This window comes from Oxyura jamaicensis, chromosome 5, assembly GCF_011077185.1.
Source record: "Oxyura jamaicensis isolate SHBP4307 breed ruddy duck chromosome 5, BPBGC_Ojam_1.0, whole genome shotgun sequence".
Taxonomy (NCBI): domain Eukaryota; kingdom Metazoa; phylum Chordata; class Aves; order Anseriformes; family Anatidae; genus Oxyura; species Oxyura jamaicensis.
In genome coordinates this window covers 17,546,227-17,570,042 of record NC_048897.1, presented here as the reverse complement: position 1 = coordinate 17,570,042, position 23,816 = coordinate 17,546,227, and the positions used below count along the sequence as shown (strand labels likewise).

Below are 23,816 nucleotides of genomic sequence, written 5' to 3'. Positions count from 1 at the left end.
ACAATGAGGAAGAGAGATTAAATACATGATGTAATGATCAACGTTATTTTTCCATGTCACTGAACTCTTGTCAGTCACTGGACAGTCTGTGTGATAATGTTCATGACACAGGAAAACTCCTGTGCAGAAAAACAGAGTGCTCTATGATGCTCATTACCATCTTGACTGGCCTTGAAGTCCTCTTAAGCTGCTTTTCAAATTTAATTTTAAGTGTCAGCAAACTGGATTACTCACCTTATTTAACAAGTGAAGCAGTGCTTCTCTCATACAGTCATGTCTCATGTAAAAGCTTATTATTGCCAGATTAGTGCCATAACTGTGTAAATAGAACAAGCACTCCTGATAGTAACTGTTGTGTTGAACCTTCCCCTCGCACATCATCTCCAGAGAGAGACTTCTTGTTCTCAGCGTTGCTTCAAGTTCCCTCAATGTGGCAAAGTAATCATCATCCTGCTGTTAAAACAGAATCAGTGACAGGTGACAGCTAAGAAGAGAACCTTCTTTTCAATTAGACCCTGTCACCCAGCCCTGAAGCTTTTTTGTTGTTTTTTTAAATAGTCATCGCTTTGGAGGGGTTAGTCTCTAGGAATGCTTTTTATAAAAAACAGATTGAAACTGTGATATCAGAGACGCTTGAATGTTCTCATAATGAGCACAGCTCTGTTTTCAGGGACAGATGGGAGGCTTGTTTATTAAACAAAACACTCCAGCAACTACTTCAATAATCTAATTCAAGCAGGCTTTTCTATTCTCAAAGAATACTTAGTCCTAAGAGGTCTTTCACCATTATGATTTTGTATTTACTTAGTACTAAGAGTCTTTTTTTTGGTATACCTAATCAGAACTTCCAGAGATAACCCCAAACCATGTAGTAGCGTTTTCTGCCAATGAAAAAACTGTGAGATCACATTTTTAACCTCAGCTTTGAATATGTGCTAAGTTACTAGAGTTTCGATTGGCAGCATCACAACATATTGTGGGGATGGAGTTTACTTTCCTCAGACTGCAGTAATAACACGTTAACCACTACAGCTTCTTTCCCATCCACTGAGCACACCCCAAATTGCTATTAAAAACAAACAAAAAACAACACTATGATCTGGCACTTGGCCACCAATTCACTGTGAAGAAGCAGCTAGTGAATTTCTCAACAATGTTCAGTTTGCAATACACAGGCATGACAAAAGAAGAAAAGAAACCTGATACCTGATACTGTATCCTGCATTGCTATAAGATGTGTACTAAAGCATCAGTGCTTGGCTTTGCCATAGCCTTTCACAGTAGACAGAATAGGAGACCCTTACCGCAATGAGTACGGGCTTCACTGTGGACTCCAGGTATTGTATCACATCCTGGACAAGCCTTGAACCATGGTTCAGCTGGTTTAGATCCACAGGTGGCTTTAAACACCGGTTAAACTTCTCTCTTGCTGAACTTAAATTTCCAGCTTTAAGACAAGCCATGCCCCAGGCATGCCATGCTCCACTGGGATCCAAGCCAGATTTTGTAGAAACCTAAATTCAAAATAATTTGTTAATATTGCAGTACAGTCCCAATATAGAAAATAGGAAAGCTAACTTATTGGAGACTGTGACCCTTCACTTCCTGAACTGTATTTCCCATTAAAACAAACAAAAAAATGACATGCTGATTATTTGTAGGTTACTAGCACAAAATGCCAGCAACTGAAACACCCACAATCTCCAAATCAATGTTTTTATTCCACATGTTTTAGCAGTCACATATCTGGGAAATTTAAATTCAGCAGTTTTAAAGGTTACACAAAAATCTGTTCCTGATATAGAAATGTCGTAACGCAAATGATTTTTACATAGTAGAATTCATTGGGTTTGTGGTTTAAAAACCAAAACAATAACAAATGCCCCACGAACTGCCACTATTTTTTTTTTACTTCATAAAACTCTGCTGATCAAATTTATCCCTGATTTTCTTTAGTCTATCGCCTGCCTTTAAACATGAACCCTTTTTATTGAAATACATTATTTATTTCTACTACTTGTTACCCTTAAGAACCCTAATATGTTTTGCAGCATCATAATCCTCTTCCTACAAACTGCAATGCCATAAACAGAGGCTTATGAAATACTAGGAGCAGGAACAGCATGGAAGATAAACCACATGAGCTCTGATAGACAGATTTGCCGCCATTGCTCTTTTCCAAGTAAATGCTTGCTAAAGTTGCCTTATTAAAATCTTCTGCGATATTATGGACAAATAAAACCAAACATTCAAGCTTCAGACAAAATCCTGCCACAAAGTATGCCTCAGCCCTTCTACTGGATATAACATTCTTCCACATAATGACTGTCTGGCAGTTAATCCGTCCAAATTTTAATTGTACCAGAAAACAAGGCTCCTGTCCTTCCCTTTAGCACATTGCTCCACAGCAGAATCCATCTTCTTTCTCAGAAGCCTTTTTTCCCCAGTGTTCAGATAAGATTGTTTTAATTGTTTAAAAACTTATTCCCAGTTTGTAACAGTTTAAATATTGTTCATTTCACACATCACATCCATCTAAACTCAAGAGAGAGAAAAACAAAAGCCACCACAGAAAGGCTAACATTCACATCCTTCTCCTGTCATTACCTCTATAGCTAGTTGATAGTACTCTGCTTCCAAAAGCCGATTTCTTAATCTTGTTACTGCTGCAGGGAGAAGAATCTGATCCAAAGATGGTACTGGACGGTAGGCAGCAGCAACCAAAATATTCAACACATCCACCTTGCTGATATAGCTAGGAGAAAACAAAGAGGTTAAACAAATACATACACTTCCACTATTATCATACACACTAAGAAAATTAAAAAAACTTTATGTCAAAGACAACTCTTGGAACAACTCTTAGACAACTCAATCACCAGTACACTAGCTTTCTCTATCCATTCTACTGCCTTACTGAGGCTACTCTTTTTTTTTCTTCCCAACATTCAATGGAGCACTGGCAGATACTGACTGCAGACACCAAATAAGTTACAAAATCAAAATAGTATGTTTGAAATTTATACACTGCTCCTGCCACTTAAGGCCCTGTAGGACTAAGTCTGAAGAAAGAGTAATATGCTGTTTCTCAGGAAGTACAGGTTTAAAATCCTATATTGAAATACAGGCTGAAAGAAAAACAAAAAACAAACAAAAAAACACTCCACAACAGTAGAAGTAAAATACTTACTTCAATTACTGTGAATTATTTCTCCTACTCTAAGAATTTTCTCAGTAATTATTACATAGCCATATTAGTTGAATTTCTATCAATTGAGCACTTGTACTATTCTTACTACAAAATTCTCTTCCTGTTTAAGATGTCCACAGCGCAATCACAAAGCAACCCTCCTGCCCTCCACTCCCTAGTGGAGATAATGATCTTGACAGTACATCCTAGTGAGTATCTGATAAATCACCTGTCACAGAGAGCTAGATCCTGGCTCCTTCCAGCTTTTACAAACATCATTTTGGCACTGAAGAGTAATTGTTTCATGATGTCCATAAGGAGTCCAGCATCTACCTCAGGATTAGTGAGCCCTTGGGACAATTTGCAGCAGTGCTCTATCAGCTGGTGGCCACACGCTATACTGTTGCTGTGCAGGCTAAGGATGGCAATACACAAGGAAGAGCTGGGAGCCTGACAAATTGAGGAAAGACAGACAAACGTGAATATTGAGATAGTTCTCCAGGGAACTGCTTATGCTGGACTCTCTTTCTCCAGATCTCACCTGTTCGTAATAAAATTCACTGCGTACAATTTCATTCTCCTCTTCATTCAGGGAAAAAATCCATTCAAGCTCAGTTGCCTTGGGTATTCGCACCACTGTGGAATATTCATTATTAGGAGCTTCTGCAGCCAGGAAGGAAAGAACAGGTAGAATCATTGTGCAAGTAGCAACAAACCTGGCTAAAGATGCATGATGCAGAGTAGTCCCACAGTCTTAGTCATCTGTGATGCTCTCATTGTACCAATTCCTCTCAGTATAATTTGTCTAGTACACATGTTACAGAAACATTTCCATTCCTCAGCAAGCTACCAAACAGTACCTAAACTCAGTATTATCAGCATCCTTTCACCAAAACCTGGCTCCAGTAACACATCTTCAAATAGTTAACCAATCTATCCTACAGGACATCAAAAAAAGCAACCTTTCCTCTTCTGAGGTATTAAACATTTCTGATCAGGAGGGAAATAGCAATATGTGACCTATAGGTTACAGCTAACAAGGGAAACCAAAGAACCAGTTGCAAGAGAAAAGCCAAGTTTACTTCTCTGCCTGTATCTTCTTTTGAGAATTCGAATTCTTTGAACATACATACTGTCCAGCAACTTTAAGGTAAGACACTGAAAAGATGAGCTAACTTGTGCGTTTTCATACAAAATAGTATGGCAGAACATTAGAATTTTGATCAAAAGATTCAACAGAAGACATTTCTGTAGAAAGACTTTCTATACGCCAGATTAACTAATTTTTTGTTTTGAAACTAGTAACCCAGATACTGTATGTAGTATAGTAGTACCGTTTGTCATCTTGTACCTGATACTGAACAAAAGATTATTTAAATAAATATCATTATATTCTTGGTTTTACTTTGAAACTGAGCTAAGAATTATTCCAGAAAACTGAGAATAGCTACAGATCAAATCACGTCTGAGAATACACAAGCACAGCATGCTCAGGTTTCTGATTGTGGTTCCTGGCAGAGAAACAATGGACATTCATACAACACTGAAAAACAGAGAACAAAGCTAATTTGCCACCTGTGTGCCTGATCAACTTCTTCTCCCTGAAAAAGCTTAAAAGTTTTTAAAAAAACAAAACCAAGACAAATTAAAAAAACCTCACTGTTCTAGAGTTCACAGAAGAATTGTTAGAGTGGTGAATAATTCTAAAACTGTAGTGTGAACTAAAAGAAAAAAAGAAAAAAGCTATTTCTAAATTGAAATGGAGAGTGGAATAATTAAAACAAACCAGGTCTGAAAACATTTGGTAAGATGTATTCACAGTTCCAACAGAAAAGCTAGAAAAGCAACCCAATAAAACACTTTCCCTCTAACATCTAACATGTTCTGATTTGCTCATCCTGACTGAATGATATGGGCCCATTGATGGGTCGGAATGCTGGAATCAAAGCAAGAAAGCAATGGGAGCAGCCATAAAGGCAACCTCAGTATAATGGGAAAAATACTGACAGGAGATGATGTCTGTTGAAATACTGACAGAAGAAAATGCCTGCCAGTCTGGGAACTGCTAGCCTAGGAACCCAGAGCATCCTTGAGAAGTGAAGCTGGCATACTTGAAGTGCAGCTAAGTAGCAAAGAACCACAGACATTCTGAGATACCCTCAATAAATGCAAAAAGAAGAAACCGCAACAACAAACTTATCTGGAAAGGTGGAAAACAGACTGTGAAAGTAGGAAACAGCAACAGCTGTTGGCTGCTGTAGCTGGAAAAACAGGAAAACCGTCTGGAAAAGTAAATTCTGAGAACATAGCTATCTATTAGCTATCCCAGGTGAAAAAGAGAAATGAGCAACATCTATGGGGTGATCCAGGCAGTGATATCCCCTTATGTCTCTAGTGATATAAAAATGACTTGCTTTCGACCCACAATACAACTTCTCTCTGAGAACTTGCCTTTGGTGAACTTCTCTACATGGGATCTGGACAGATCTGACCCTAGACAAGTAGGGAAAAACATTAATTCTCATTTGTTCTGTAGCACAAAAACAAGATTTTCTCCATGCTTTATATTACTGCTATAAGCACTTGAAATAACTCTATTTTGGTCCAGCAGAATACCACATCAGTATATGAAAATTTTGCAGAATCACCTCCAACACCCGACTTAAGAAACAAACAACAAATGCCATCTAAGGAAAAATGGCAGGGAAAAATAAAGAGTCAAGTGAAGTTTTTTTATTACTCCTCAAGTCTTATGATGTTAGATGGGAGAACCGAGGCACTGAAGAGAAATTAGTAGTTGATATTCATACAACCAGCAAAGGAAATGGAACTCAGGTCACAACCAGACCCATGAGCAAAGCCTCATCTTCTGCTACCCCCAGCTAAAGCTAAAACAGGGTATCAAACATCAGAACACACTGCAGTGGAATTCAGAGATACCACTTTTTACAGGCTGTTCTAGCAGAGTCTGTAAAAGGAGCATTACTCAGTACAGCTCTATAGTGGACTAGTAATTCCTACTCTTACCATGGCCTCTCGCTGACTATTTCTAGCATGCAAAGTATCTTCTCCAGCTGTTTTTTTCCCCAATACTTTAATCCCCAAACTGCTTGTTCAGTATTGACTCAGGCATTTCTCTTAAATCACAAATTTCCCATTCACAGAAGTTTGGAATACTTTTTTACCCCGAACTGCTCATGCAAAAACACCACTGATATTTTGTAACTGAAGTTTTGATCAACCTTTAGCTACAGCTAGAGATGGCAAGCTGCCATGTCTAACTGCATTGGTAATCATGCACTTAAAAAAAAAAAATAATACTATTTCATTCCTTACCTTCCACTTGGTCCTGATCTTCTTTTCTGCTATAATGAAAAGACAGAAAGAACCATCATGCCTAGTCCATGCTTTTCCACACTGGGGAAAACATACTTTTAAGAAAAGGGATCAATATGGCTAGCCTTTTCAGAAAAAGGTACTGTAAAAATATAACATGTCTCTCTCCTTGCCCTTCCCAGCCCTCCGCTGTCTGGAAGTGCAAGATTCTGACTCTACATATTGTATTTCAACTACACTAAGTAATTAGTTCTCATACCCTTCTATAGTAACATAACTTGCTGTTGCACGTATCATAATGAAACAGATGCTGAGAATAAGAAGTGCCCAGTACCAGAACATGTCAGAGCTCACGTGACTCTTTTAGGGTCCAGGTTTCTGACCTGAATGACTTAGCATCTTTTTTTTCTTTAAATACAAATAGGGTGAGTATAAACAAGAGACAAACACTTAAGCAATTAAAACATGACTAGTAGCATTCAAGCACACAGCTAAGCTTTGCTGACCAATCTGGTAGCATAAGCAACCATTCTGACTCAAGCTAATCTATCTACAGGTGACTGCTTATTTTTTCAGTATTTTTTTTTTCAGACTGCTATTCCTAGCAAACCTCCTGATATTGCCATAGCTGACACTGCTATCAGCAGGCAGTATTTGATCACAAATAGTAAAGCTCACTCTTTTCAGGTGCACTTTTCACCAGTTGGCCTAACCAATGCACAATGAAACCCCATCCAATTCTCAGCTGAAAGCAACCAGATCGTGAAAAGCTGTCAGAGACAGGCATTGAAACTGTGCCCTTAATGAAAAGGCTATCTAATCAATGAGTTGCTTTTGAATACCCAAGATTAAAGAAGTCACAATCAAGGGACTATGGAGTAGCATTAAAACAACTGGGTTCAACAGATCCAGTCAATTTGGAATTGAGGATAACTAGAAAAGACTTACGTGCTTGTGTCATGTACCAAGCCAGGCAGATGATCTCTGTTGTAGTAGCTATAGCACTGATCGCATACTCGAGCTGGTTTTTCTCTACAAGCTTCTACTGCCATTTTCTTGGTAGAGCAAGAACTGCACACCAGCCTGCCACAACGCCTGCAGTGATGACGCCTGTTAAACTGAGCACAAGTCATGAATAAGCAACTGAAGGAACATACCCAAGTCCACGCCTGTATCTACCTCCATTCATGAGTAAACTTCACTTGATGAGAGGACACAGCACACATGACGAGGCTTTATAGAACTATTAAATGATTGATTCTCACTATCAGAATTCCTTTCTAGGGACACCCGTGTTTAATATACATGCTGCAGTCTTCAACTTTCTCCACTACTCAAGTTGTTCCTATTTTGGTCACCAAGATATTTAGACTGCCTCTTTGAAAAATCAGAAGCTGTAGACTCTCTGACACTACCTTAGTCACTTCCAAATTCAAAAGCAACGGGCATTTTGAGGAAATAGTACTGCTTCTACGCAATATAAGACAAAACTGCCAGCCAGCACACCTGCAAAAATCAAAGTCAATCTTTTTCACTTCACAGTGAAAGCAGGTAACTGCTACCTGTCTCCTCAACTACACTAAATAGAAATTAATGGTTAAAAATCCATGGACTAACAATCCTGTCAACCCTACAGTGATGCAGGCAAACTCGCTAAAGTACCTACAATCTTTTAGGAAACATATTACAAGCAACTGTTGACATTAAGGTCACAGTTCTAATTTTTGCTCCTTACCATAGTGAAGCGTTCAGATTTGCAAACCATACATATTGTTTCAGTGTCATCGGGTATCCATTGTTGCTTTGGAGGTGGCTTTTCAGGTGGCACAAATCCCTGAGGAAACAAATTTTGCTGCAAGCTTCTTTCTCTGGGACTTGCAGACATTGTTACACCTTAAAAAATGCCAGGACAAGACAAACATGGAAAGGGATTTAAGCTGTTTAATGAAGTCTTGAATACCAGAAAACACTACAGACTTAGTGAGACTCACAAGACTACCATTATCTTTCACCTAGGCATAGCAGAGTAACATTGTGTAAGGAGTATAAATGCCATAAGCTAAAACTCCAAGACTGTAAACTTCTAATACTTCAATACTAATGAGCAAGATTACTTAGTTATTAGTAGATCTTCACCACAACAATTAGAGAAGTATAAGAGAACTTCAATATCTATGTTTGTATCATAAGCAGAGAGTTGGAGGAGGAAGGAAGAAAAACTCTCAGGAATATGAATACCAAATGAGTGGTATAGCATAAAATAGAACCTTAAGGATACCCAGTGTTGACATTCCTGAAGACTAAGAATTTTCTTTATTATCTCAAGAGAGGTATGGCATTGCTAGCAACAGCATATGCCTCCCTGTCTGGTCTGCTTTAAAACCTACTGTTGGTAAAATCAATTCAAAGAGGCAGAAGTTTTTAAGTCTTGGACCTTTACCTTCTTTGACCTTGTCAAAGAAATATTAATTGAATCAAATTGATAGCAGTAGATAGACTCTTAGTTTATATGATGTGAGCCAGTTACGCTTCAGGCTAACTAAGAAGTTCAACAGCTCATCTCAGCCCTACAAGCCAGCTTCTATGTATGTGGATACTGAACTGAAGAAAAAACTCCATTCCAGTAAAGCTTGATTAAAGTAAAACTCCATTCAGGTGGATGCTGGATTGCAAAGGAACATTAGAGGACAATTCACTCAGGTTTTGTAACAACATACAGATATTAAGCTGAGCACTAGGAGAAACTGAAGAGCTACGCAGCCAAATCCAAGACACTGCTGTCACCTCATGTGCAAGCAGGATCACCAGCTCAGGATAGAGAACCAGGTAATAGTTCAGAGCCCTGAACAGGAGATCAGGATAGCACAGGCCCGTCACTCACTGAGAATCACCAGCCTTGGAGATCTGCAGATACCCTTTGCTAGTCATTTCCTGAGAGCACACACTATGCATCTCTCACAATACATATCTTCTGAAGCATGCATCTCTTGCATTAGATGGCGAGTGGACTCAACAGAAGAATTTGTGGTTGTTTTTAAGCCAAAAATATTATTGTTTTGGATTATTTTTTTTTTTCTATTTATTTGTGTTTGAGGACTGTGAGTGGAGCCCTCTCAGACAATAACAAGGTGTGCTATTCCCTCAGATCACAAAAGGGATCCTAGAAAAAATTAATTCAAGGACTGAAAGAAAGAAGAAAAGAGATAAAAGGATGAGATTTCTACTGTAAAACCAAAATTAAAATTGAGAAGGAAAAAAAAAAGATACTGAGAAAAGAACAGGAACTACCACTACAGTGAGTGGGCTTCCAGAAAAGCTCTGCGTACATATCCAGAGATAGCACAGAAATCAAGACACAGGAAGATTAACCTGCAGCACCATTAATCCACTTAAAACCTAGCTGTGACAAATAGATAAACCTTTTTCTTCCTGCAGATGTAATCCAGTTTTCTGTGCTCTGTTCAGACTTGTGTTTTTTTTCCCCTGCAGTGCCTGAAATGGATTTGTGTGCTGACTCTTCAGACATTTTGAAGGTATCTACCAAAAAAACAAGATAAAACTGTGCCCTTCCTCTTCTCCTTCACATATTCTTTTAACTGGCCCCAAACCACCAATACAGAGACCTACAAACCTGCATTAAATGTGACCTAAGTTACTACTAAGCAGTGGTACACACTTCAAACATAGATAAGGGATAAAAAGAACAAGTTGAACGAAAATGGCATAGAGATCTTACCCTTACCAGTAAAACTGGCAGGAGACAGTTCTGATGATCCTGATTTAGACGTTGCTTCACACTCCAGTATTTGACTGAGATTTTCTTGGATACGTATCACAGAATCTAGGACAGAGTAAAAAAAAAATCAGAGAGCAATATTATTTATACAACTACTTGTTTTAACAAACGTTACAGGAATCTATTCACATGAGTATATAACAATATTTGTACAAACAGGATTAGCTGTGTAATTACAAATTACTATCTTTGAAAAAAATTAGCTCACAATGATTCATGTGAGACTATATAAAACACAGAGAAAGGGATCCTTAAAGCAGTGGACTACTGACAGGCACAGGAATAATCCAGCAGAGAAAAAGCATCATGTGTGAGAACAATCAGTTGACACGAGGTACTCATTGCAAATATTGTTTCAAATTGCATCAGAAGGAACATACTTGCAAATTTATAGGCCATTTGGCAGGAAGAGATGGACAAAGTCTGATGCCTTGAGAGCTGCGTCTCTAGGCATCATTCATTATGAAATGGTATCAACATTTTGAAACCACTATAAAATAAGCTAGTACTACCTATGCAGGAACAAATATACAAATACAGACAGGTAAGCACATCATGCACTTCCAATGCAGCAAAACAATACCACTGGACTTGATCTGGAGCACCCTCTGCTGCTGTTCCAGTTACAAAACCCTCAAGCACAGAGCCAAATGCAGAACTGAGGACAACACAGATGACAACTGTTTGACAAACCAGAAAAGAGAGCTGTGCCAAGTGTGTTAAATAGAACCAATAATAAAATAAAAGAACAGGAGCCTAGGAGGAGGGAAGAGTATGCTCATTTCCCCCCCCCCCAAGTCTCATTTGGTTTAGGGGGAAGACGTGGTTAAGTGCAGAGTTAGAACTGCTGAAGTTGTCAGTGGCTTCACATTAAACAAATGAAATAAAATCGAACAGTATTGAATAAGAAAAAAGACCCTGAAAAGGAGCCACAGAGAGAAGTGAGAAAATTTTGGAGCTGTTGGTCTTTGGGTACATACGCTTACAAGAAAGGCAAGGACTTTAAGAACATATTCTGGGCTAGAGGAAAACTGAGGCATACATCTAAAAATGTTATGGCATACTTGGTAAAACATTCTGGAGGAAAATTTCCCCTTCTTTCCCAAACAGAAAATTCTCATGGACAGTCACCTGATCGCTTTTCTTTTAATGCATAAGGGAAGTCGAGGGCTTTTTCTGCATACTTTGAGAGCAAATTGTCAATGTCTTCTACAGTGAAGCCAACTTCCTGTCCACCTAAGAGCTGGAGCAGTGTCTGCACAGCCACAGCTACCCAGTCCACTTTCATATTCATTAGCAGCTGTTCCAGCATAAGCAGTGGCCTGGAGGAGAGGTGGAAGTAGTTAACACGGGAGAGCTCTGGTAGAGTCAGCAACACCTGTGAAACAACAAGAAACAGTTAAAATTATGTGCCTCCAAATCTGTGTTGCTGTGAGATTAAAGACAAGAAACTGTCTGAGCAGCTTACACAGGGAATGGAATAACATGCAGAGGCTAAAAAATGGAGTCGGGACTTCTCAGGCCTATTCATAGCTCTGTGACAAAATTAACGTACGAATTTGCAGAAGTTACTTAGCTTCTGCTTTCACATTCCATCAAACACTGCCTTATTTCAGAGGCATCTGAAAACTAGAAAGCATTTTGTGACCCTGTGACAGATATGTTGTAGCAGCATAGAGTACATTCTCTTGTTAAAATAAGGCTACGAAAAAAACATTATCCCAAATCCTTAACCCAAGCCTGACAGGTTAAGAATGCTTGATAAAAACCTACAGGCAGGTACTTCTATAGTTATATATTGCTGTTAATCCTACAATGAAGGAGTTTTACTCACTTTTGATCCCATATAGAGCGCTTGGATTTCATTACGGCGTGCTGTTGTCAGATTCCTGTAGAAGTGATTCGTGAGGTAATCAGCTAAGAAGTGAGATGCTGCCAAGCTGGGATGCTGGTCAAGGGACTGTTCACTGATTGCAAGGCAAATACCAGGGTCTTCTATTCTTTGCAAAAGCTAGAAACATATGAAATACAATAAATCCCTACTGCATTTCTGCAGAGGATTCTTCACATCAGCCAGTGAATAACAGATTGCTGTCCTACAATGGTTCAACAAGCAAATTAACCTCCATAAGTGTCCTACGTATGTAATGGTGATTTAGATCATCTATTTGCCTACTTATTGCCTATTTGCTCCATTTCATAATCAAAATAACTTTTAAAGTATTCTAGAAACAAGGCAGAGACCTTTTAATTCTGCATCTTATATCTCATTCCTTGTTTAATTTTTTCTTTCTTTGATTTTAAAACTGTTTAGTCTGAAAGAGCCTGCATCTTATTTTACTCTGTTATTGGCAACAGCTCTGTAACTAGTAAAACCAAAAGAATTCACATTTGGGTAATTTGGGCATCAGAGCATAACTAATTCATCTTACTACTTTCACTTCTGATTCTTCTGCTTAAGCAGCACAAAAGTGCTTCATTATTATTTTTCAAATAAAAGGTGGCTTGTATTTCCATTTAATAAAAATAGTTGTAAAGACATTTAAAGTTCTTGGTCCAACAACTGGATTGCAAAGCTATATTTTCATTTAATTGGAGAGCCAGGGTCCTGAAAACATATCTAAACAAATAGCATTCCTTAATGGAAGAAGCAAAAAAGCCCTGAAAATGCCAAATAAAACAATTTCCTATGACCTAGTAACTACAAAATGATTTGCCAAAATGTGATACACAGACAAAATGTGTTTCTGATGATACCGAAATATCTCAGAAATATCCACGTGATGTGAGTAAATGACAGTGACAACAACAGTTTGGATACCTTGTTCTCAACTTATCTGACCTTGAGATGTAAAGCTGGAAGAGTCTTGCTGTTACCTGCAATGCTTTTTCCATGTCACCTGTCTCCAGTAAGTGGAGAAGGTGCTCACGGTGAAGGTTGATCAAGTCTTCTCTTGGGACAGGATATAAGTGCCCCCATTTCTCACACAGCTCATAATCCTCAAGAACAAAAGAAAAAAAAAAATGATGAAACCAAACCAAAAAGCAACCTTCTACCATTTGATACAGCAGTTTCTCCCAAAGTTCCGATCAGCTTCAAGAAATTCTGTAGCTTAGACTCTTCTTCCCTCATGAAAACATAAAAAATGAAAGTGACAAGGGGAAAAAGATGAGAGCCAGTTTGCCAGTCACAACCTGTACTGAGAATAGTTTCTCACCTCACAGTAAGCACACTGACTTTCTAGAGACACTTTTCAAGCCAACCAGATTTACAGCATTAGTGCTTATATAATAATCAAGCCTGTATTACACCAGAAGTCATACCATTAAAGTCTTCCATATTTTAAGAGAAAATAGTAGGTTGTACCTCAGAATAAGAGTTACAGGATTATTCATTACATGCAAGTCTTGACATGAAGCACATACTTGTATTTGTTTCTGTAGCACAGAATTCAGTAAAAGAATCCTTCCTCTCAAGGTATTAATACCCGTTGACTGCTGTTTTAAAAAGCTAGTTCAACAAATTTATCCACTCAAAGTTCAATATGTCCACATGACAACACCTAACCTTTGCCTTCAGAATGATATTCATGATGGTCTGGGGATCATCAGTGCAGGCTTTTTTCAGATCTTGCCAGTCATTCCACAGAGGTTCGTTTTGCAAATTCAAAATCTGAAAAAGTTTAATATTACTGTAGCACACAAAAGTTTTATCTACAAAAATCAAGTCTAGGAAAACAGCCAAACTGCTCACATCAAGAGATACTTTGTACAAAGAAAAATCTAAAAGGAGATCCACATTTATCTTTAGCCCTCTACCAGGATGATGTAATGCACTTCCACTCCTAAAAAAAAAAGACTATCTGATATTTCTAAGGTGTTAATCTACAAATGGCTCTGCAAAGCAGGTTTGTAAGGGAAGGCTTCTAAAAGACTACATGGCAGTAATTATGGATGAAAGAGTAAATGTATACTGTATGCTGCAGACGTTGCTGGTGCTAACAAGTGAGAATCATCAGTCAGGAAAATCACCACCATACAGAGTTCAACAGGGATTTATTCCTCCTTTACACTCCATCTGCCTTTTCAGTCTGTGCTGAATTGCAGGCCAGCTAGTCTGACTTAACTTGGGTATCTAAACTCCCCTGCAGTTAGAAGAACTGCCTGCAATAGATGCAATAGAGATCTGCTTATTGGACCAGCAGCCCTCTACGCTATGTCTAGATATATCTGTGCCTCTCAGGCAGATAAAATCATGAATCGCAATGGAAAACTTCCAAAAGTCCTAGCATTGATACAGAATGGAAAAACAAATTCTTTGTAAAAAAAGTGGCATGCACAAAAGTTTATGTCTAATCTTATTTGCAGATCTGAACTCTCAAAGGAGAATGGGAAAGTTATAAAGGGTGGAAGAGAGTGTTAATTGGATACCACAGTACTGAAAACACATGATTTGGTTTTGGAATTAAAGACTTGAAAAGATACTATGATCAAAAAAGAACTAAGGGCCAAAACTTTTTTAAAAGTGCAAGCAGATTTTCTCCCCCCTGCCTATTTCATCTTACTGGTTACTTAGTAATGTAAACTGGTTACTGGTAACTTAAGTAAAGCTTTGTACCTTTTGATAAACCTGAAGTTCTTTCTTCCTGCTCTGCAAGTTGGCTTTTAGTTCATCAGTTATGCCCAAATCAGAAATGCAATAAGCTAGTATTTCCAAACAGGCATCAAGTGGCCATTTGTCCAGGCAGCGCAGGACCAGCATACTTCTCAATGTTGCATTTTTAACTGGGAACAAGTACTGCCAACCATCCTTACCTGCAGAGAAAACAAACCACCAGATAAAACTCAGTTTCTGTATTTTAGAAAGATTAAAAACAAACATACAAAAAAAAAAAAAAACACCACAACACACCCTCACCTGCACTGGATGGTACCACCAAAACAAACAGTACATAGCTGAAAAACCTATACTAGACTCATGCCAAGAATCAGATTCTCAGGAAGCAACCAAAGTCAGTATGGGACACTTGCTATCCTTAGACTCCTAAAAGGCCTCTCTTTTCACGGGATATATCATCCATGTATGACAATGACACTGCTGTAAGAGATGTTCCATTAATGATACTATGTCTTCTAACATACCTAGCTCTTCACATACAAGTAACACTCAAGATACATTCCAGTTCTCTTCTACTAAATAGGTTTTATGTAAGTTTACTGTCAGGATTTGCAAATTTGCAAAACAGGAACTACACCATTAGAGAAAGCAAATTTAGGACAATAGAAGGGAAGAGATCTGTTTTTATCTTTGGATCTGCTCAAGGACCACTACCTTAGTTCCCACCTCCTGTTTCAAGCTGTATTCTTCATCTAATAGGAAAAGGGCAGAAGACAGAGGAATGCAAAGGAACACCTGATTCCATCTTTCTTACCTTCAGCAGTTGCACAGCTCAGCACAAGATCCTTAATGTTGTCCAACTCCTCCACATCCTGACTGTACAAATCCAAGACCTTCAGAGCTCTGACCCAGTCCTTTGCAGCAAGTGCTTGTTCAAAGACTTCCATTAATACCTTAACAGCTGTGGTGGAATGCAGTCCTAGGAGAACCAGAGATACGTATGTCTTGCCAGAGAAGGCACTAGCAAAGCTGACACCTTCCTCTTGCTGATTCTGAAGTGGCTCAAACATAGCAAGCAGGAATTGTTCCAGTATGGGGAACTCCTTCAACAATGCCTCACACTCCCTGGAAATCTGTTCCAAACCTAAGGGCACCTCCCGTTTGCCCCGAAACTCCATCCAAGATAAACTCGATTTGGAAATTTTCTGTATATTGGATGCACTTAGACATGCCACCGTGGCTGTTAATTTTGACTGAGACTTTAGGAAGTCCAGGGAGGAGGCAGTGAGTGTGTTCTGGCTCAAGTCAGTCACAGAGGATGGGGCCTGAGTGTAGATGTCCTCAGAGGCCACTGCAGGACTGGGGGTAGGTATTTCAACATCTGGCAGGCAGCAGCAGGCATACTGATGTGCTAAGTTGCTGATGTTTGTCAGAAGCGACTTTGCCTGGCTGTTTTGCCTTGCACTGCACAAGGACAGTGGTTCACAGCAACAGTTAACAATAATTTGCTGCACATTCAAGTTCAACTCTTCTTTAGCCAAGAGTGAAGCAAGCCTGCAGGATTGAAAACAGAACCAGCTTACCCAACACATACAAACAGTACTTCACAATTACAGATTTTCAGAAACATTCCAAATGCTTTGTGAGCACAAACCCCTCATATTCCTCACATGAGAAGAGTACAAATCTTATATTCACTCAGTAGAAGAAAATTTATACAGCATGACATTGATAACTCACAACTTATGTTGCCATTCCATAAAAGTAATTATTGAACTTACTACACAAACATTGTGATATTTAGGAACAAGTCATACTAATAACAGTTCACTACTAGTGCCTTTTTTTTTTTATTTAATTTAAGAACTTTTTGGTGAGACAGCCTGATTTAGTTGTTTGTGATGGAAGGACCTTAGATTACCCAGTTTTATCAGGGCAAGAGTCATGCCCAACTGTCTTCTTAAGAAGCATTACATTTATTTTGCTGTTTTTTTAAGCTGCAAGTTCAGTGTTCTGAACTATCTATCACACTAGATTAAAAAAATCTACATAAAGTGTCTCTTCACAATAAACAGTAACTGTCAAAAATACGGAGCTGCAGCTTTCCCTAGTAAAAATCTTCGTGATAGCAGAGAAACTACTGACTAAGCTCTCCCTAGACACCAACCCTTGCAGCATTAAGTGACCTACTAGTGAGAGATAGCAAATGGAGGCTGTACTGCCTGTGCTAAGTAGCCAGAGAAGATTCCAGTCTTAGCTGAGATTGAAAAAAACGCCTAGAGAAGTATATCTGAAAAGCACCAACCTGTCAGGTTGAACCTGTCTTTCAAACAAGAGCTGGGAGAGTAGCTGAGATGGACTCTGCTGTAACAGTATGAAAGGATTCCCCACTTTCACTTCTGCGGATAAGTCTTTAAAAAAAAGAAATCAGAGTGAGACAGAATATTTACTACAACACAAACACATCAGCTGAATAGACTGGCCAAGTCTTGTATTAGGAACACAGATTTTAAGAGCCTGAAATCTCTTGACCTAAGTTCAGAAAAAGTCCTTGCTCACATGAGTGAGGTAAAACACAGAGTAAACTGCAAGGTACGTGTGATTACAATGCCCCTCTCAGACCTGGCACCACTGGCTCACATCGTAATGGACCTATTACCAAAACAGGCAGAGTGGAGAGATCTTTTAAGAGAGATCTAGGTTCAAACAATTTAGCAATTTTACTACATACTTTAACCAAAACATGTATTTGTGGTGAGACAGAAAATGTGCGGTCTTAGTTTCTGAAGAGTCTCTGGATATAGATTGGTGAGTCCATGTCCTATTCGAGTCAAAGTCAGCAAAGACAGACAGGAATTCACAGAAATAAAGCTACTTTTACAAAAGCACTGAAACCCTGGCCAGTATTGCTGAAATACTTTTCTATGCACTACTAAGTTACGCTGAGTAACTGTAAACCTATTCTCCTAAGTTTACCATTTCCCTTTCATCTTCTAGTATAAGAAAGTTCCCCAGAAATTCACTCAGCTTTTAAAAAATGCACATATTTCAGCTTTGGCAGTCAGTCATTCAGGACTGAATCATGTCCATACAGAGGTTACAGTTAGCATGGTAGTGTTCTGAGCTGAATCAGTATGTCTGAAAATGAATTGTTTGCCTCCTCAGGAGGCATTCTCTGAAAGCAGTAGTACTCTGGTATTCGATATTATCACAGCTCAATTAGAGATGATTAAAAGAAAAACTTTATTCTATCAGTGAACAATTCTGTTCTTCTGACAGCTTTATATGCTGGTGATGAGTTTCTTTTCACATACCACTATCATCAGCCAATTCTGTAAGAAAAATTCTTCCTGGTTACCTGTGTGCAGCTGTCTGCACACTCTCTTCCTATCCCTATGGAGCAGAAGGGCACTGGTTACAACTTAGGGAGCTGAAAAGCACACAGCATACCTATCCACTGGATGCTAGACTTATCCTTGCCTTGCAAGGTACTGATCAGAATTTTGGCATGTCAGGAGTCATTTGCTTTGTTTCAACAAAGTGCATAATCTGGGTCAGCAGTTAACATTACTGTTCTGATTTACCCACTGCCATCAGTTACTTTTATCTTAGCTGATGGTGGCCTAGGTGTTACGAAATAAAAAAGGCAGTGCAATAATAGAAATTAAATGCTCTGAACTATGCAGAGGTTGCAGGCCTGTTTACAAGGGAGATATTTTATAAAAATGGTTACTTCTTAAAGTCAGAGAGACTACACAGCCCGGCTATCTTCACCTATACTCAGGTTGTCAGACAGAAACCCCTTACCTAGCTCTGTATTCAGACTTCGTAACACAACAGCACCCAGTGTAGTAACATAGTCAAAGAAAATCTTCACAAAGTTTGTCTTCATGTTGCTTTCTGACATGGGTTGGAGATGTTGGTCAAGAGTTCTCAGCAGGAGCTGTGTTTGATTCCAAACTAGGTGCTTCTCCAGTTCCACAGGTTTCAGAGATGCCTGTTCCACCAAGGTGCCGAGCAAGCTCCCTTTAGAGTCTGGTTTAAAAGAAGAAACACAGATTCAAGATTCAAGTCAGTGTTAAATGCCAAAGGCAAGGGGTGGAGGGGAAGGTTGAGACAAAAAAAAAAGTGAGAAATGCTTTAACATTAATGACCATGGTTCATCTAAATTGGTAACCTTGTATCTGGAAGCTTAGAAAAGCCTAAATAAATCTAATCATGTGTCATTGACAGATAAGCTTATTCCAAAACACAGCTGTTGACCAGTTCCTATGCCCCAAAACATTTAGTCCTTAGAGCTCTCCTAACTTTTTGCTCATTAAACATTCATCTTTAAATGTTTTATAAACAACCACATGCAGTCTGGAAGACTCCTTTAGAAAAGGATGAGCCATTTTTTAATAGCTTTATGAAAATTGGAAGGTGTATTATGTTACAATCGTTTTACAAGTTTATCTAGTTTTTGTAAAAGCTACGGAAAAAAGCAATAATAAGAATACACCCAGTTAACTAAACTGCCAGGGCAAAATATACTCAAAGAATTCTTTGTTACAAGTGAAGAAAAATAGCACAAGTAACCTCAAATGTACTCATTTACATTTTCCTTTCTTCTCTGGCAAGCTCTGGTTTAGCTCTGAAGACGAATGCTTGGATTATAGGAAATTTTACAGACCGATTTTACACTTTGCATTTATGAATTTAAAAATATGTATTTTTTTACGTACAAGTCAAAGAGCATTACTACTAGATTTGCATTATTCAGGACAGGACTAAGCAAAAGTCTAGATCCATTTGTCAGTCTTCATGACCACAAAAATAACTCACCCACAGAACGTTCAACGTGTGTCAGTGCCTTTAGGATTTGATCGAGATGTTGCGATAAAACAATCTCATTAGTAATGCTTTCTTCAGTCAAGGCAGGATAGCAAGCTTGAAGAAGATCTACTATACTGCATCGAAAATAACTGCCCATTTTCTCATCTGAGACCTCTACAAAGAAGGAGAAAGAAATACCAACTATAGCAAATAAGGAACTATGTTTGCCAGAAAAATGCCCACAGAAATTAAACTGTATTATAATATCACTAGTTTGCCAAATTCAGAGTGATTCAGTTTATTCAGAACTGGGTTGAGTGGTTTTTGTCCACCCCCCCCCTTTTTTTAAAAAAAAAAAAATTACTAAGCTGAGAAATTAAAAAAAAAAACTCCATTGCAACAGAAGGCAAGAATTTGAAATAAGCACATTCCAACAAAAAAGCATAGCAGTAAAGCATACTACCTGACTTGGACTGCCCTTGTGATGTGCAGGAATAGTTGAGAATTTTACTTAATTGCTGAAGAACTCCTGGGAAACCCTTTAAACCTTCGGAGTGCAGTAAAACAAAATCAGGTCGGTGGCCTGAAAAAGTCATGGGACAAAGACACAAAATAAAAGTTTTTCTTTTTCCCATTCCTAATACAAAAAGCACAAAATGATATTTCATTAAGACTCAGGTGTTAGCACAAATGATATATTACACAAGTGCATTTTCCACAAAAATCAAAAGCCTACCCCGAGTTTCAAGGCTATTGAAAAGTCGTCTTTCTGCTGTTTCCAAAAGCTGTTTGCATGTCTTCCAAAGATGGCACTGAGTACAAGCTAGGTCAAATGCTGCCATTGCTGAAGGACTGAGGTCCTCAAGGACTTCCCGGAGCGGATCTGTATGCTCCAGCTGGATGTTGTTGATCCAGAAGTTTTCTTGGAGAGTAGGGGCAAGACTTCCAGAAGTTGCAAGCAATTTATCAGTAACATCCGAGATGGAATAAAATACCATACCTACATAAGTCAGCAAAAAATACAATCACTAATTAAACAGGATATTTATCTCACATCCTGGCATCAGTAATTATTCTCCAATCCTTTAAGAAAATAATTCAATAGGTGACCTGCTTTACAAACCATTTATTACAGAATGGATAAATCAAACTGGGCATCAACAGTAAATTCAAGCATTCTTATCTTCTCTGTCAAAGAAGAACCACTTACACTTCTGAACAATCACTGCAGTCATTATGACAGCACCCAAATTGTTTTCTCCTGTTTTCCATTTCTGCCATGTATTTTTTCAGAGGGACTCTAAAAAAGTGGTCCTTACCAGCTGCTGCTGCATTCCCAATAGCTTGCAATGTTGAACGGCCACTGCCAGATTTCCTGATGCCTCCAGTGCCATCTGATGCTTGATTCTCAATATTGTTCTCCACTCTGGCCATTTCTCGTACTGCCTCTTGGTAGCGCTCCATGAAAACCAATTCGCCATAGCAAGGTGAAGTATCAAGATTAAACATCAAAGCCACCTTTCAAAAATAACAATAAATGTAATTACAGAGTGTGTCAAAAAGTTTTCAAAGGTCAAAGAGCTTTAGGGATTTTTAAAGGAAATGAGGGAATAAAACAGATGCTTTATCTGAAAAACATGCACTAAAAACAGGCTAAAATAGTCACTTTTTCTTTCCTGGAAGTGTAAAAAACAGGGCCTTAGAGACATTTTCAGCCTTTTTTTTTTAAAAAAAAAATGTTCAGCTATTATTTGCGGTAAGAATGGAGTTGAATTAATTTTAATTTCCTATATCTTTCATAATGACATGGTTTCAATTCACTACGTTGCAAGGGAAATTTAGCAAGTCAGGCCTCTAAAACAGACTATTTTAAACAAATTCTTATTCAGCAAGGACTATCTTCTAGAGATTTAAAGACAATAGATGAGCATAACTGTACAAATTCCTAATAGCCAACCAACAAGAGAATGCAAGCCAAGCTTGAATTTGTTATCATTAGCAATACTGAAATTCAGAGTAACAAAACAAACCAAACACTACTTGATCTTTTAAGTAGGGAAAATATGAAGTGGCCTACTTGACGTCAAACAGGACTAAGGAACTGAGCAGCAGCCTACCGCTAATGCAATGACTGAAACTGTATTAACTACTTCAATATTGCTATCTGAAACTCAGCAAGGTTGTTGTTTTTTGCAAAAGATGCAATTTCTGATACACTTCAAGATATTTTTCAGAGCACCACCGAAAAGCCACACACAGAAAGGTAGCTGTGAGAGAATGAAGAGCTACAGATGTGCAGGTTGTCAGTTTCAAGTCTCTGCCTATTTTCAGTACTGTTAATTTTACCCTCAAATGTACCACCTTCAAATAAATGCATTCATCACTTTTGCTCCATTTTGGGTAAGGAATATATTTTCATGTTCCTACTGAGCTTAAAAGTAGCAGACAGTCATGATTTTGATTCAGTGATTAAAACTTCCTCATATAGTTTCATTTGAGTTCCTCGCATTATTCATTTTGCTGAAAGACTCAGCTTGGCCAGCTCCGATCAAACACTTTCATGCTTTGAGAACCTAGGCTTACATGAGGCATTTTTATACAATAGGATAAAAAAAATAGCATCCTTGGTACAGTAGGAGTATCTTTTCTCCTTTCGCTTGCTTCTACTGCTGTAGCGACCCCTTCACTTGGAACGAAGATGCTTCAGCCTGTGCTTGCTATCGCAGAAGGAGCAGGAACTTCATCAGTCATCATAACCACAAATACTAATAGCAAATTAGATTTTAAATTGCACAAAATAAATGCAACTCACCTGATGGGCTTCTACAAAGTTTCCTCTCAAAATACAAGAAACTAATAGTGAATCTGGCGGGGAAAGCATCATAGGAATTAGGGGGTTTTGTTGCTGTGGTCTCACCCTACTTTCCAAATTACTTGAGCCAGACGCATTACTGGTACTTCCCTCTGTAAGATAAGAGAATTAATCAGTATGCTATTATGGAAAAACATTTCACCTGTTAACAGCCAGATAAGAGGTTAAGGGCACTTCACATATACAACAAAAAAATACAGGTGCTGGATTGCATGAAGTTTTAGGATGAGGAGGACAACATAAACACCTTGTTCAAAACTGTTTTAAGATTTATTTCCCTGTTTGGTCAGAACCTTCCGTTTGCATCTCATGCAGATGTAACCCTTCAGCAGCTATATAATGCAGATGCAATGCTAAGGCACTGGTTCAGAATGGATAAAGGAAGAAGTCTTAAGTACTGGACCTATTAATATCAAATTGGTATGCCTAAGCTTCTTTTCAGTTACACTATTACTGATCTATTAGCTTTTTTGACGGTATGCACATTACTACATTTCATACCGTTTCCTGCAAGCCAAAAATACCAAGGAAAAAAAAGCTTTCCTATTCCAGAAGAGAGATATAGTATTCTAATTAGAAAAAGTCAGCCAAAAATGGGAGCTCTGAAATTGAAAAGTTCTAATTCTGTCCTGCACAGAGCAGTGATTTACATTGACCAGTCAGACAAGTATTTCATCACGGCACATCAACAAGACAAAGGAGCACTACTTTTGTGGCTTAATACCTGAGGTACTGGTGCTTAGCTCGCTACTTGTACTTTCCAATGATGGACTGAAAGTTCCCTCTTTCCCATCTAAAATGGAAACAAATCAAAATCAGCACGTGAAATGCACTTTGTCTAGACAAGGTAATTTAAATTTATTGCAAACAACAGATTAGGAAACTGCAAGAGATCTTGAGAAGTATCTCACAACAGAGATACCAGTGATGTCTATGATAAACGCAAAAACTGCTAATTTGAAGGAAACGCTAGGCAAGAGACTATTTCGGGGTGGCCCAGTGATGGATGACAGATACTTTAAAGCTTCTTATTTCAAAAGATCTGACCCCCAAACCAGACATACATTTTAAAGACTAAATATAAAAAATATGAGGAACCAAGCTTTCTCTTACAGCTATCAATGAACCTTCAAGTCACAGAGGTTCCTGTGAATTTGTACCCTAGATATGATTGCAGTATGAATGAAAA

At 38.4% G+C, this 23,816-nt stretch overlaps 1 protein-coding gene across 1 annotated transcript in view; it reads right to left on the bottom strand.

Moving 5' to 3' along the window:
- ZFYVE26 (zinc finger FYVE-type containing 26) overlaps positions 1–23,816 on the bottom strand; it is a 46,970-nt gene that overhangs the window by 8,888 nt on the left and 14,266 nt on the right. Inside the window, exons 13-35 of the mRNA XM_035327546.1 lie at positions 23,352–23,420; positions 22,568–22,719; positions 21,075–21,273; positions 20,492–20,755; positions 20,219–20,338; positions 19,765–19,929; positions 18,748–18,975; positions 17,246–17,351; positions 15,755–16,494; positions 14,941–15,137; positions 13,891–13,995; positions 13,200–13,322; positions 12,157–12,333; positions 11,454–11,700; positions 10,263–10,367; positions 8,262–8,419; positions 7,475–7,644; positions 6,527–6,555; positions 3,732–3,853; positions 3,420–3,640; positions 2,608–2,755; positions 1,305–1,514; positions 235–453 (exon numbers count right to left, since the gene is read on the bottom strand). Coding sequence (XP_035183437.1) covers positions 235–453; positions 1,305–1,514; positions 2,608–2,755; positions 3,420–3,640; positions 3,732–3,853; positions 6,527–6,555; positions 7,475–7,644; positions 8,262–8,419; positions 10,263–10,367; positions 11,454–11,700; positions 12,157–12,333; positions 13,200–13,322; positions 13,891–13,995; positions 14,941–15,137; positions 15,755–16,494; positions 17,246–17,351; positions 18,748–18,975; positions 19,765–19,929; positions 20,219–20,338; positions 20,492–20,755; positions 21,075–21,273; positions 22,568–22,719; positions 23,352–23,420 — 4,274 coding nt within the window. The remainder of the gene's footprint in view (positions 1–234; positions 454–1,304; positions 1,515–2,607; positions 2,756–3,419; positions 3,641–3,731; positions 3,854–6,526; positions 6,556–7,474; positions 7,645–8,261; positions 8,420–10,262; positions 10,368–11,453; positions 11,701–12,156; positions 12,334–13,199; positions 13,323–13,890; positions 13,996–14,940; positions 15,138–15,754; positions 16,495–17,245; positions 17,352–18,747; positions 18,976–19,764; positions 19,930–20,218; positions 20,339–20,491; positions 20,756–21,074; positions 21,274–22,567; positions 22,720–23,351; positions 23,421–23,816) is intronic.